At 55.9% G+C, this 11,856-nt stretch overlaps 1 protein-coding gene across 2 annotated transcripts in view; it reads left to right on the top strand.

The window, feature by feature from the left end:
• Positions 1-1,364: 1,364 nt before the first annotated feature.
• LOC116817335 (avidin-like) overlaps positions 1,365-11,856 on the top strand; it is a 41,388-nt gene continuing 30,896 nt past the window's right edge. The window contains exons 1-4 of one of the 2 annotated variants that reach the window (XM_032767340.2): positions 1,376-1,524; positions 5,118-5,328; positions 7,228-7,348; positions 8,894-9,219. In XM_032767340.2, the coding sequence (XP_032623231.1) occupies positions 1,450-1,524; positions 5,118-5,328; positions 7,228-7,348; positions 8,894-8,927 (441 nt within the window). In that variant the 5' untranslated portion in view covers positions 1,376-1,449 and the 3' untranslated portion in view covers positions 8,928-9,219. Of the gene's footprint in view, positions 1,525-5,117; positions 5,329-7,227; positions 7,349-8,893; positions 9,220-11,856 lie in introns of those variants that run through there. The other variant, XM_075066801.1, reaches the window with a different exon arrangement.

Raw genomic sequence — 11,856 nt, 5'->3', positions numbered from 1 at the left:
TGCAAGCTTGGCTGGGTGGGAGAAGTAAAGGTGTAGCGATGCCCCCTCCATGCTCCCGTCGTCTCCACCTGGCACCAGTAAAGCCTCCTCCAGCCCCTCCCTGTCGCAGACAGGCTCCCTACACACATGATTTACCATCTCTATTTCTCTGCACGGCGTGTGGCAGAGCCCCTCCCTCCAGGGGCTGGGGATGGCATGGCCGCGCCAGGCTTGCTCACTGCCCAGTTCCTGTGATTGTGTAGTCAGGGTGTTTCGAAAGTGCCTGTGTGCACGTGTGTGTGTGTGCATGTGTGTGCACGTGTGTGTGGTCCCCTGCCCTGTTCCCTCCTGGGGAAGCTGCTCACACCCGAGGGGCTGCGCCAGGCCAAGCTGCCTGTAGGAGGTGCTGAGGGGGGCTGGGGCAGGGAGAGGTGGGAGGGAGCTGAGGTTGGTGGGCTGCGCATACTGGCCAGCTCAGCTGGGTTTGTAGTTACAGCGCCCTCCAGAGGCAGGGCCAATCCCAGTCCCGCAAGGCAGCACGGCACCAGGACACTGCCCAGGCAGCAGGACCAGAGCCCAGCCCTGGGGGGTCACCTTGACCTTCGGCTTGAGAGTAACAACAGCAGGTGCAGCCCCTGACACAACAAGGGGGCAAATACGGGCTGGCTTCTCCCAGGGCCAGGGCAGAAGGGCCCCCAGGGCTTGGCCAGGGCCCTTCCAAGCAGCCTGCTGCCCATGGCAGGATTGGAGACAGGAGAAACCGGGGGACGGGGGGCTTAGGCTGGGGAGGACTCAGGTTTGGGGCTCAGGCTGCAGGAGGCTCAGGTGGGAGACCTGGCATGAGGGGGCTCAGGATGGGAGACGTCGTCTCCTGGAGTTTGGGTCACAGGGTTTGGGCCCAGTCTGACTTGGAGCTGAAGTTCAAAGAAGCCCAAAGCTGCTGGACAGAGACGCTCCCTCCAACCCGCTGGGATTCCCAGAGTTTCTCGTGACTGGAGCCAGTGACCTCAGTGTGGTGCCAAGTGAGAGCATCCCTCAGACTGAACCTCCTCTGCCCCATGGAGCCTGCCTCCAGGCCAGGAGCTCCCCATGGGACCCTCCGCCCCTAGAGATCCACTCTGCAGAGCCCAGCTGGGCCCCCCCGCACAGGGAGCGGTGCCCTCCGGCAAGCACGGCCCACTCCGAGCTACGCTCACGTCAACCCCCGGCCCCACCTGGCCTATGTGGGCCTGTCCAGTGAGCAGCCAAACGCTTCCCACCCGCAGGGCAGGTGGCACCTGGCCAGCCACTGGCAAACACTTCTGGGAAATTCGGTTCCTGCTGTACGAAAAACAACGTTCAAAAGCCAGCGGTTGCTCAATAGCTGGCACTGCCAATGAGGGAGGTCACTGGGGCTATAAATAGGAGCCTGACCAGGAGCCCCAGACATGAGCCTCTGGAAGACTCAGCTGGCATCTGTCACTCCCAGAGATGATGGGGAAAGTCATCTTCTCCCTGCTCCTCGCCCTGCCTCTGGTGACCCTCGGCACCTCTTCAGATAAAAAGGTATGGGGGGGAGAGGGGCCGAGGGGGCTGGGCGCTGGCTCTGGGGTGTGTCAGGCTGGGCAGGGTGAGGGGCCGAGGGGGCTGGGCGCTGGCTCTGGGGTGTGTCAGGCTGGACAGGGTGAGGGGCCCTGGGCACTGGCTCTGGGCTGGGCAGGGGGCTCTTGCTTAGGGAGGATGGCATGACAGCCCAGGACGAGCGGCAGTGGGGGCAGGCACTGAAATGAGTCTTGGGGAGGCGAGGGGGAGAGGGACTGCCCCCCTTCAGGGATTTTACTCTCAGGGGAAAGCAGCAGCATCTCTTACAGCAGCGTTTGGGCTGAGCCGCTGCACGTCCCATCTGGAGATTCCACCTCCCGCAAAGGGCAGGGGCAGGAATGGCTCCGGGGTTTGTTATGTTGTTGTGACAGGAAAGAACTGGGGCGCCCGGCGGATGATGGAGCCAGGAGCAGAATGTCGCAGTGGGTGGGCGAGGGAGGCAGAAAATGCCCCCTGTGAATGTGTGACAATGGGCAATGTGGTGCTGGGTGCCCTAAAAACAGAGCCAGCTGGGGGAGCCGTGTCCCCGCAAGCACGACTCCCAGTCTGAGGGGGCCAGATGCAGCAGGCTCAGGTCTGCAAAGGTCCCAATCTTCAGCACTGGGACACAAGAATCCCTTTGATTTGATAGCATGACACCCCCTTTTCTGGCTGCTGGTCACCCCCCAGCTGTTTGGCACTAGGGTCCCATGGCCGTGCCTTTGCGCAGGTAGAGCAGGGCAAATTGGGCATGTGGAATTCCCAGCCTGGATTCACCCCTGGAGCCAATTAATTCAGTTTCTCATCTCCAAACCTAGCCAATACCAGCTTCTTCAGAGCAAGTTGTGAGGAAGCACGGAGGAGGCAGTGATGGGATTAATGTGCCCCAGAAGAGCTTCTGCCTGAACCCAGCAGTCAGGGGTGCACTCCTACCCTGAAGCAGGAGGGGTCAGAGCCCTCCCAAAACTTGTATTTGTTTTAATCGTTACTGTTCTATTTCAGTCTGCTTCCATTCACCGCAGAAATGTCTGAGCCTTTTCTGGACAGTGCTAAGCTTTTGGCCTTGATGAAAACATGTGGCAGGGAGTTCCACAGACTGTGGATAGTATGAGAACGTATTTCCTTTGAATCAGTTTTAATCATGCTGCTTTTCAGTTTTATTTAATGTTCCTGTGTTGTGAGAATGAGCAGCAGCATCCAGGAACCTCCACTGTCATGTGTCCCTCTGTTATGTTAGCTCTTATGTGTCTCCTCTCTGTCTCCCCCTGTACATCTCTACCACCCTTGTCACCCCTTTGCGAACCCCTCGACTCCTGCAGTGTCTGCTTTGAGGTGGGATGGCCAAACCGGAAGCCAGGCTCCTCGGGAGGGCTTCCCACTGACTTATATAACCTCCAAAAACCCAGTGTTAAGAGAATGGTAAGAAAAAGTCAGGCACTCAGAAATCAGGAACTACCGGGTTGCCCAGACAACCTTACTTCAGCTGCTTTGTACATCAGTCCCATGCTACAGTCACAGACAGCTCCGTCAGTGCATACAGGCATTCGCTGAGGCCTCAGTCAGTGCGCTCATTCAATGCCTTGTTAGGCAATATTTGCTTTTATGCTCGTTATTCAGGCATAGCCCTGGGCTTTATTTACTGTGCACCGTTTAAAGCCTGCACTGAACACAGAGCTGTTCATTTCCTCCTGAGTTTCTCTAGGTAGCTCTTGCTGGAGCATTTTAGTGGGTTACAATATTCACGACGTCAGGTATCAGAGGAGTAGCCGTGACAGTCTGGATCTGTAAAAGCGACAGAGAGTCCTGTGGCACCTGATAGACTAACAGACGTGTTGGAGCATGTCATGCATCTGACAAAGTGGGTATTCATCCACGAAAGCTCAGGCTCCAATACATCTGTTAGTCTATCAGGTGCCACAGGACTCTGTGCTGCTTTTAACTATTCATGAGTTTATGTTCATAGAAACTCTTGGGAAGGGCTCTGAAGAGAGGGAGGAGAATGATCTGCCTCGAACATCTGCCTTCTGGTGAGAGAAAGCAGCTCAAGCTATTTAGTTTATCCCAGAGAGGGCTCAGCAGTGACTGGAACATGGAACACAAGTCCGTACGTGGAGCAGAGATTTCTGGAAGCAGCCAGCAACTTGCTCTAGCAGCCAAAGGCAGAACAAGGTGTAAATTCTAACCAGGAGGGGAATTAACAAGTGACCTAGGGATATTGTGGAGTTTTAAAGTCAAGACTGGGTGTCTTCCTCAGAGCTCTGCTCTGGTGCAGCCAGCAGTGACACACATGATCGGCAGGGCCCTTCTGCCCCTAAATCCATGACTATGAAGTGTCCCTGTTTTACAGGTGAGTGACGGGGATGCCGAGGTCAATGCCAGATCCGTCACAAGTGCTGGCTAATTTTGGATGTCCCATTTGTGAGGCCGAGGGTCTGGTTTGTCAGAGAACTTGGTGCTTGAGATCACTTTCCAAGCTTGAAGCCCAGCTCCCACTGACCGCAGCAGTGAGGGCCTCGTCCTTCTGCGATTCTCACCCATGTCGTCTCGAGTCAGGCACCCAGAAAATGAGGAGCGCACCGGGGCTTTCAGTGACAAGGCTGGTGTAGGTGACTTGCCCAGCATCCAGGGCCGGCGCTTTCATTTAGGCGACTTAGGCAGTCACCTAGGGCACCAGCATTATGGGAGGGGCGGTATTTTGCTGGGGGGGGGGGCGGCAGGCGGCTCCAGTGGAGCTGCCGCAGTCGTGCCTGCGGAGGGTCTGCTGGTCTCGCGGCTCCGGTGGACCTGCCGCAGGCATTTCTGTGGACGGTTCGCTGGTCCCGCGGCTTGGGTGGACCTGCCACAGGCATGCCTGCAGCAGCTCCACCAGAACCGCGGACCAGCGGACCTTCCGCGGGAATGCCTGCGGCAGGTCCACCGGAGCCGCGAGACCCGCGCGCAGGGCGGCGAAATGGCCCGACGCCTAGGGCGCCAGAAACCCTAGCGCCGGTCCTGCCAGCATCACATGGGACCCGTGTGGCAGAGGCAGGGACAGAATCTCAGCCCCGGGGCAGCATTCAGCTGTCTTCACCATGAGACTGTCCTCTCTCTTCCTGCAGTCCCCTGCCTCAGTCACTCCGCACCTTCCAGCTTCTGCAACAAAGGAGGCAGGGGTCCTATGGCTAATTCCCTGCACAGCCCCAGAGCCGGTCTGTACTGAGCACTGAATGAGATGGGGCCTGTGGGAAAATAGCGTGTGATTAAGACATGGACCTCATGCCATGAGATCTCGCTGAGGCCAACAGCTGAGCAGGGTTTGGAAAGGGGCTGAGTGTTCCTGTGGGGAATGGGAACAGCCGGAGTCAGTGCACGAGGAGAAAAACACAGCACAGGAGGGATCGAACCCCTGAGCCAGCCATTCTCTGCAGGTTTGGGGCAGAGAAAGAGGCTTCCCTCTGGGTCATGGGAATTTGATCACAGACCCTGCTCTGTTCCTCTCCTGGTTTGTGGGTCTGGCTCCTGCGTTCCTGGCCTGGGGGAGTGTCTGACCCTACAGCACTGCGGGGGGACCCATCCTGCTGACTGTGTCCCTCTTTCAGTGCGTCCTGTCTGGATCGTGGAGGAATGAGCTCGGCTCTAACATGACCATCTCTGCCGTGAACGCCGAAGGGGGATTCAGTGGTTCATACCTCACAGCAGTGACGGCCACCAACAAACGCATCCTAGTGTCACCCCTGAAGGGGTCCCAGAACCACAAGAGCCAGAGGAAGCAGCCGACCTTTGGCTTCACCGTGAGCTGGACTTTCTCAAGTACGTGGCCCGAGGGTTCGGTGCCCGGGGTGGAGGGGAACGGAGGGGAATTCCGTGCTAACCAGGCTGAAACACTTCCCTGCCCAGTCTCTGCACCATCCTCTGCTCTTCCGGCCCCTTAATGCTCAGCGCTGGCCAGTGCCGGCGCTCGGAGCCAGAACTGAACAGATTGGAAACGAGATACAAATGTAACAACCTCAAACCAAAAGGCTGGGGCCCAGCCTCGCCCCCCACCCGGCCCATCGCTCACCCTGGGCTGTCTCTGAAGCCCTGGGGTCCATCCTGGGCTCTGCCTGGGACTCACCGAGGGCTCTTGGGCAGCTCACCCACACCTCTCCACCTGTCCACCTTGCCAGCTTAGCAAGTGCTCTGGGGACGGGAGGCAGTGGGGGCACCGCGAGCTGCTTTGTCTCCACCTTGGCTTGTCCGCGGCAGCCTGTTGGGGACGCTGGAGAGCCCTGCGCGTTCCAGCCCCAGTGTGGCTGTGAACTGTTAGTCACTGGCGTAGCAGGTAGTGCGAGGACTCTGGGCACTAGGCGCTGGACAGACCCAGCCCCTGGCTCAGCGCTCAGCCATCCCGTGTGCACAGGGCACTTGTCGGCCTCCCCAGGCTGGCTGTGAGGCCTCGCTCAGCAGGACGCGCTGGGGACCATTACTGGGGGGCTCTGCAGCAGCGGTCAGGGGCTGGGGGAAGCAGGAGCATGTCCCCCTGCAGCTGCGGGGGCTGTGAGACACAGGGGTTGAGGAGGAGCCTGAAGGAGGGAGTGCAAACCAGAGCAGACGGAGGGGTGGGGACTGAGGCTTACGGGGGTGGGGGGTGACGGAGGAGGAAGCAGGGGAACCTGAGGCAGGAACTTCCATTCAGCCCCTGCCTGCAGCCCCATCCCATTAGTCTTCCCCATTCCCTTCTGCCCCTCCCCCATCCCTGTCCCTCCACTTCCTCCCCCCCTTTCCCTGGCCTGCCCCATCTTTATCTGCCCTCCCGACCACTCTGCCCCTCCACCCAACTCTGACCTGTCCTGCATCTCTTCACCCCTCTACACTGCAGACAAGCTGTGCCCTCTGTCCCTCCACCCAGCCTGGGGAAAGCAGGGGGCCAGTGAGCGCACAGGAAAGGCAAGTTCTCCGCTTCCAGTGCCGCTGCCTGGGCCAAAGAGCAATTGCAGGGAAAGTCCTGTTCAGCCCCACGCTCAGGGACTCTTGGGGGCACTTAGCTGCCAAACTCTAACAAGTGTCTACTGAGCAAGTGTGAGGGCGATTTGTCATAACTTGCCCAAATTTGGGGTGGCAAAAGGCCAGTCTCCCCCGCTGCCAAGTGTCAAGCCCCAGCTCAAGAGTGGGACACTCAAACTTCCCACTGAGATGGTGATACGCAATTTTTAACATGGCAAAATTAACATATTTTCCCCCAACTTTGTTCTTGGAAATGGCTGAACCATATTATGATAAAAGTAAAAGAACCCAAAACCCCACCAGCCTGAGGCAGGTGCCAATTTCCTGGAATGGGAAACTTCAGCTGAACTCTGCCAGAAGCTGGGAATGGGCGACAGGGGAATGGATTCCCTGTTCTGTTCATTCCCTCTGGGCACCTGGCATTGGCCACTGTTGGAAAACAGGATACTGGGCTGGATGGACCTTTGGTCTGAGCCAGTGTGGCTGTTCTTATGAAATGCAGCAAATTATAATCACCAGAGAACAGGGTCTTATAATGGAAAACGTCAGGTGTTCTTAACTCTAGGTGCTGCTGCCAGCTCCACCTACAACATGACTTTCTGTTCTATTCTGTAGCGGTTCCTTCCACTCCAGTCATGCTTTAAGCAACTCCTCCTCCTTCCCTGGGGTCTGGCTCTGTCCCTCAGGGGCCTCACTGACTTTCACGCCTGTCCGGTTCCCCCGCAGACTCAGTGACCGTCTTCGTGGGCCAGTGCTTCATGGATGATAACGGGGAGGAGATTCTGAAGACCATGTGGCTGCTGCGCCAGGAGGTTAGATCCCCCGGTGCCGACTGGAAAGCGACCAGGTGGGTGACTGGGCACAGGCTGCCCAGGAGCAAAGGAGCCGCCTGCGGAACTGGGACTGCAGGGCCTGGCCCCGTCTCTGTGCCAAGGGCTGGGCTGGGATCCTGGCCCTGGTCAAAGGGCTCCTTGCGCTGGAGATGTAGGAAAACCAGCCTGCAGGGACAGGGCAGGACTCTCAGCTCAGAGTCACAGACCCATGGGGACTCTTCACCCTCCAGTGTCTTAACCTTAACCCTAACCGTAACCTTGGCAAAGCCATTTCCTGCTGTTACCCTGGGCTGGGCCCCAGCAAAGGCGGAGTTCCCCATGACGCGGCACACACTGCTTAACCCTTCCCCTCATGGGGCTGCTAGTGCCCCTCGGCCCTGCCTGCCTTATGGAGAGGCCCATATGGAGGAGGGTGGGGGAAGGGGGCTGCCTGCCCTGGGGGCACCTCCTGGGGCACCAAGGGGAGCTTTGAATGGGTGGCTGCTGGCGGGTCCCTGCTCTCAGTGGCCCTGCTGAGCACCACGGGGATGAGCAGCCCCCAGAGTCCCTGCCCGTCCCCTGGGTGCTGCTGGGTGGCTCTGAGGACATGCCAGTGCGGGGTGCCCACAGCCGCGCTGCCTCCCTGGGCTGGGCGGCCGGATGCCCCCCTGAGGCGCAGCCTGGAGGAAGCATTTCCCTAGGCAGTGGTGCTCAGGCAGGTGGCCTGGGAGGGGGTGTCCTTCTTTAGTCTTTTCTCCTTCTGAGGCTGATGCACTTTCTGCCCCTTCGCCCCCCCTCGCTCTCCTCCCCCACCCTGTCTGGGGCAGCACCGAGCACATAGTCTGTGCTGGGCAAATAACAGGTGAGAACAAACCACAGAGGGAAATGGCAGGCGCTGGTGGGAAAGCAGGACAAGAACCAAAGGCTGGAAGCTGAAGCCGGACAAATTCCCATCAGAAATAAGGCCCAAATGTTTAACCCTTGGAGCAAAGGGCCCAGGGCAGCGCTGGGTTCTCCAGCGCCTCACGGGCTTCAGATCAAACCCGGCAGCTTTTCTGGAAGATGCTTCAGCCATTCACAAGTTACTGGGCTCAGGGCGGGGGGCAGTGTGGCTGGCCTGTGCTGCACAGATCAGACTGGAGAAGCTGATGGTCCCTTCTGACTAAGAGTAAGAGCTTGTCCCAGGTATTTTTAGTGAAAATCAGGGACTAGTCACGGGCAATGAACAAAAATTCATGGAAGCCTGCAACAAACAGAGCCTGCCGGGGTTTGCAGCTGCTCCTGCAGCAGGGGCTGACCACTGCTGCTCCAGCCCCACTGGAGCTGACCCAACTGCAGCCGCTGCTCCAGCAGGCTGGGGACCACTGCCCAGCAGCCCCAAGGTTGGCTGCCGGTTCTGGTGCCTCCCCTGCCCCCTGCCACAGCTTCAGAGACCCTGGTGCTGACAGCTGCTCCGTCCCTGCCCCAGAAGAAGTCCTGGAGGTCACGGAAAATCACAGAATCCATGACCTCCGTGTCAGAATTGTAGCCTTACTCTGACAGTTGTTCTATGAATCTATGAATTCTGCGATTCCTCGCAGGGTCGGCACAAATGTTTTCACCCGGATCAAGTGATTGAACGTGGGTGAATCTGTGAGGAGCGATGGTTCCCGGTGACCCAGCAGCACCGTTACCCCACTCTGCAGCCCCAGGGCTCCTGGTCTCCGCCGTCTGGAATTGTTCTGGGCTCTCTCGAGAGCATCTCGCCTGGTGTCAGGACTGTTTGCTGGGCTGCAGAGGCGCCGTCTCTGTCTCCATCTCCATCTCCCCTCGCTCTCCGGTTACCCCTCACCCCAGAGTCGCTGTCTGCACCCCTGACCCTGCAGTTAAGTTCCTTTCCCAGTAAAGTTCTAGCGCAGGAGGCAAATGAGTCTCTGGTGTTTTTATTGCTCTTGGGCTGAAGCTGTTGCTGAGCCGTGATTCCCACCTGCCCCTCTCTGGATTCCCTGCCAGGTGCTGGATTCTCTCCCATGAGCTGGCCCCTTCCTGGGACGCCCCTTGGCAGGTTCATCCCCCTGGTTTGCTCCTTTGCTCACTGCCCATTGCCTGGGACAGAGAGTGCAACAGCCACTGTACAGCCCCGAGGAGACGCCCTTCCTGCTAAATGGCCCTTCGCTCAGGAGGTTCCTGTCCAGCGCTCTCAGCCCGAGGTTTCGTTTCTCTTGGGCATCCAGCACCGCCCACCTTGGAACATTTTCCATTGGAAAAACAGGGCTCAGTTCTGTGTGGTTCTCCCTTGAAACCGTCCACTGGAGGCATAACGCTCCAGAGGAACCCGGCATGGGGAAAGAGATGGGCAAACCTGTGGATTAAAACTCTGGAGATTCATAGTCACATGTTCCCATCCACCCCGACTAAAATCCCATTGCTGCTTGGATGAGATTGGAGGAGTTGGAAACCCTGTCCCCCATGATAGAGCAGGAAGGGAGAGGCCTTGAAGTGGGACCTGACCTCTTCTCCTGGGATTTGAACAGCCCATGGAGCATGGGGGTGGCTGACCCGGTACAGAGGGTGGAGGGGTCAGTCCCTGGGGCAGGCCCACGTTAACACACTGGAGCAATAATCCAAAGGGAGAGGGAGCCTCTGGGCAGCAGGAGCTCAGCACTGTAGCATTTAACTTCAGAAAGGGGAACTACGCAGAAAGGAGAAGGCTAGTTAAACAGCAATGAACAGGAACAGTCACAAGAGGGAAATGCCTGCAAACTGCCTGGAAACTATTTAAACACCATAACAGAGGCTCAAATTAAATGTAAACCCAAAATAAAAAAAGTGGTAAAGAGACCAAAAAAAAAGCTACCGTGGCTAACGGAGAAAAAGAGGTGGTTGGAGGCAAAAGGTACCTTTAAAAATTGGAAGTCAAATCCTAGTGAAAACAATAGAAAGGAGCATCAACTCAAGTGTAAAAGTGTCATTAGGCCTATAAACAATAAGAAGAGCAACTGGCCAAAGACTCAAAAACTAACATAAAAAATTTGTTAATTACATTAGAAGCAGGAAGCTACCAGACAATCAGGGGGGCCCTCGACACTGGGGATGCTAAAGGAGCACCACCACGTCTTCGTATGGCTGATGGAAATGTAGAGCAAGAACTGTAATTTTACATTCACATGGTTAAGTGAGATAACTGCGTCAGAAGCAGTGACGTGTATCACTGTGGTGCCTCCTTCGTATTTGTGAATCTGGCATTGAGTCATTATATGGTCCATGGTCTGTTCTGGGTGACCAGTCGCATACTGGAGAGTCTTTAATTTTCCATTTGTGCAGCAAGTAGCTGCATCTGCCATGGTTTGTGCGGCTACAGGTTACGGTTCCAATGAGCTTCATGGGAGATTGAAGCCAGGGATCTTCTGCATCAGGTGTTTTACGAGGTGTTTATTTGTGACTTCTTGTGAACTCCATTCGGCTTTCCAAGCTTCATCAGGGTTGAAGTTGTTGTGACATTGCACTCGGTATGATTTTATGAAAATATGATAATATAACTGGAATATGCTTCATGCAAAAGGTCTCTTGTAAGGTATCATTACAAAGCTTATAATCTACTGAGTGTGATCATCCTATTTGTATAAATGTACCACTCTTGTATCTGGGACTAGAAATATGAAATGTTCCAATAGTGAATACAGAACAAGTGAGATTACCAAGCAAAATAAATAAACATTCATGTCTAAGCACTAATACAGTGATACCATTGAGTACAGATAAAATCTCACCCTCAGAAGATGTTTCAATAAGTTTTCTTTCACGAGATGGACGCGCTTCCTAATCTGGGCCCAATCCTTTCGCGCCTGGGTACGGCCTTATTCCAGCTCTCATGGTGGTAGCTAGGGGTATTCCCCATGATGGCTCCTTCTTTTGTCTCTTCCACCATTTATATATCTTTTGCCATAAGGCTGGGAATCCTTTTGTCCATCTGGGGTTCCACCCCCCCTTCTGCAATGAAAGGCCTGGTCTACACTGGGGGCGGAGATCAAATCTAAGATACGCAACTTCAAGCTATGAGAATAGCTTAGCTGAAGTTCACCATACCTTATGATTGAATTAAATGACTTACTTTCACATCCTCACGGGCACTAGATTGACGGCCTGCGGCTCCGCCTTACGATTTTGCGTCCGCCTTCTCACAAGCAGGAGTTCAGCAATCGACGGCCTGAGGTGATTGGGGATCGATTTCGTCGCATCTACAGAAAAAAATAACACGCGATAATCGATCCCCAATAGAATCGTCACTATTCGGCTGATCCTGCATTGGTAGTGTGACGTACCCCTTAGACACCACGTTAACAGATGGAGTTCCAGTTCAGAGTGACGTGATCACATGTCGCTGCAAGACTTCAATTGCCCCCCCCCCACTTGCCAGCACACACGTACACAGGATAGACTCACAGGTAAAACATGAGCCCATCTACAGTCCTAATTGGCCTGGTTATATGGGAGTTCATCAATTCAAACCACCATTAATGGCCCACACTTTTGGCATAAGTTACAATAGGCCCTCAGGTTTTAG

Source organism: Chelonoidis abingdonii, chromosome 6, assembly GCF_003597395.2.
Source record: "Chelonoidis abingdonii isolate Lonesome George chromosome 6, CheloAbing_2.0, whole genome shotgun sequence".
Classification (NCBI taxonomy): Eukaryota; Metazoa; Chordata; order Testudines; family Testudinidae; genus Chelonoidis; species Chelonoidis abingdonii.
The sequence above is the reverse complement of the archived record's forward strand: the minus strand, read 5'-3'. Positions and strand labels throughout refer to the sequence as shown.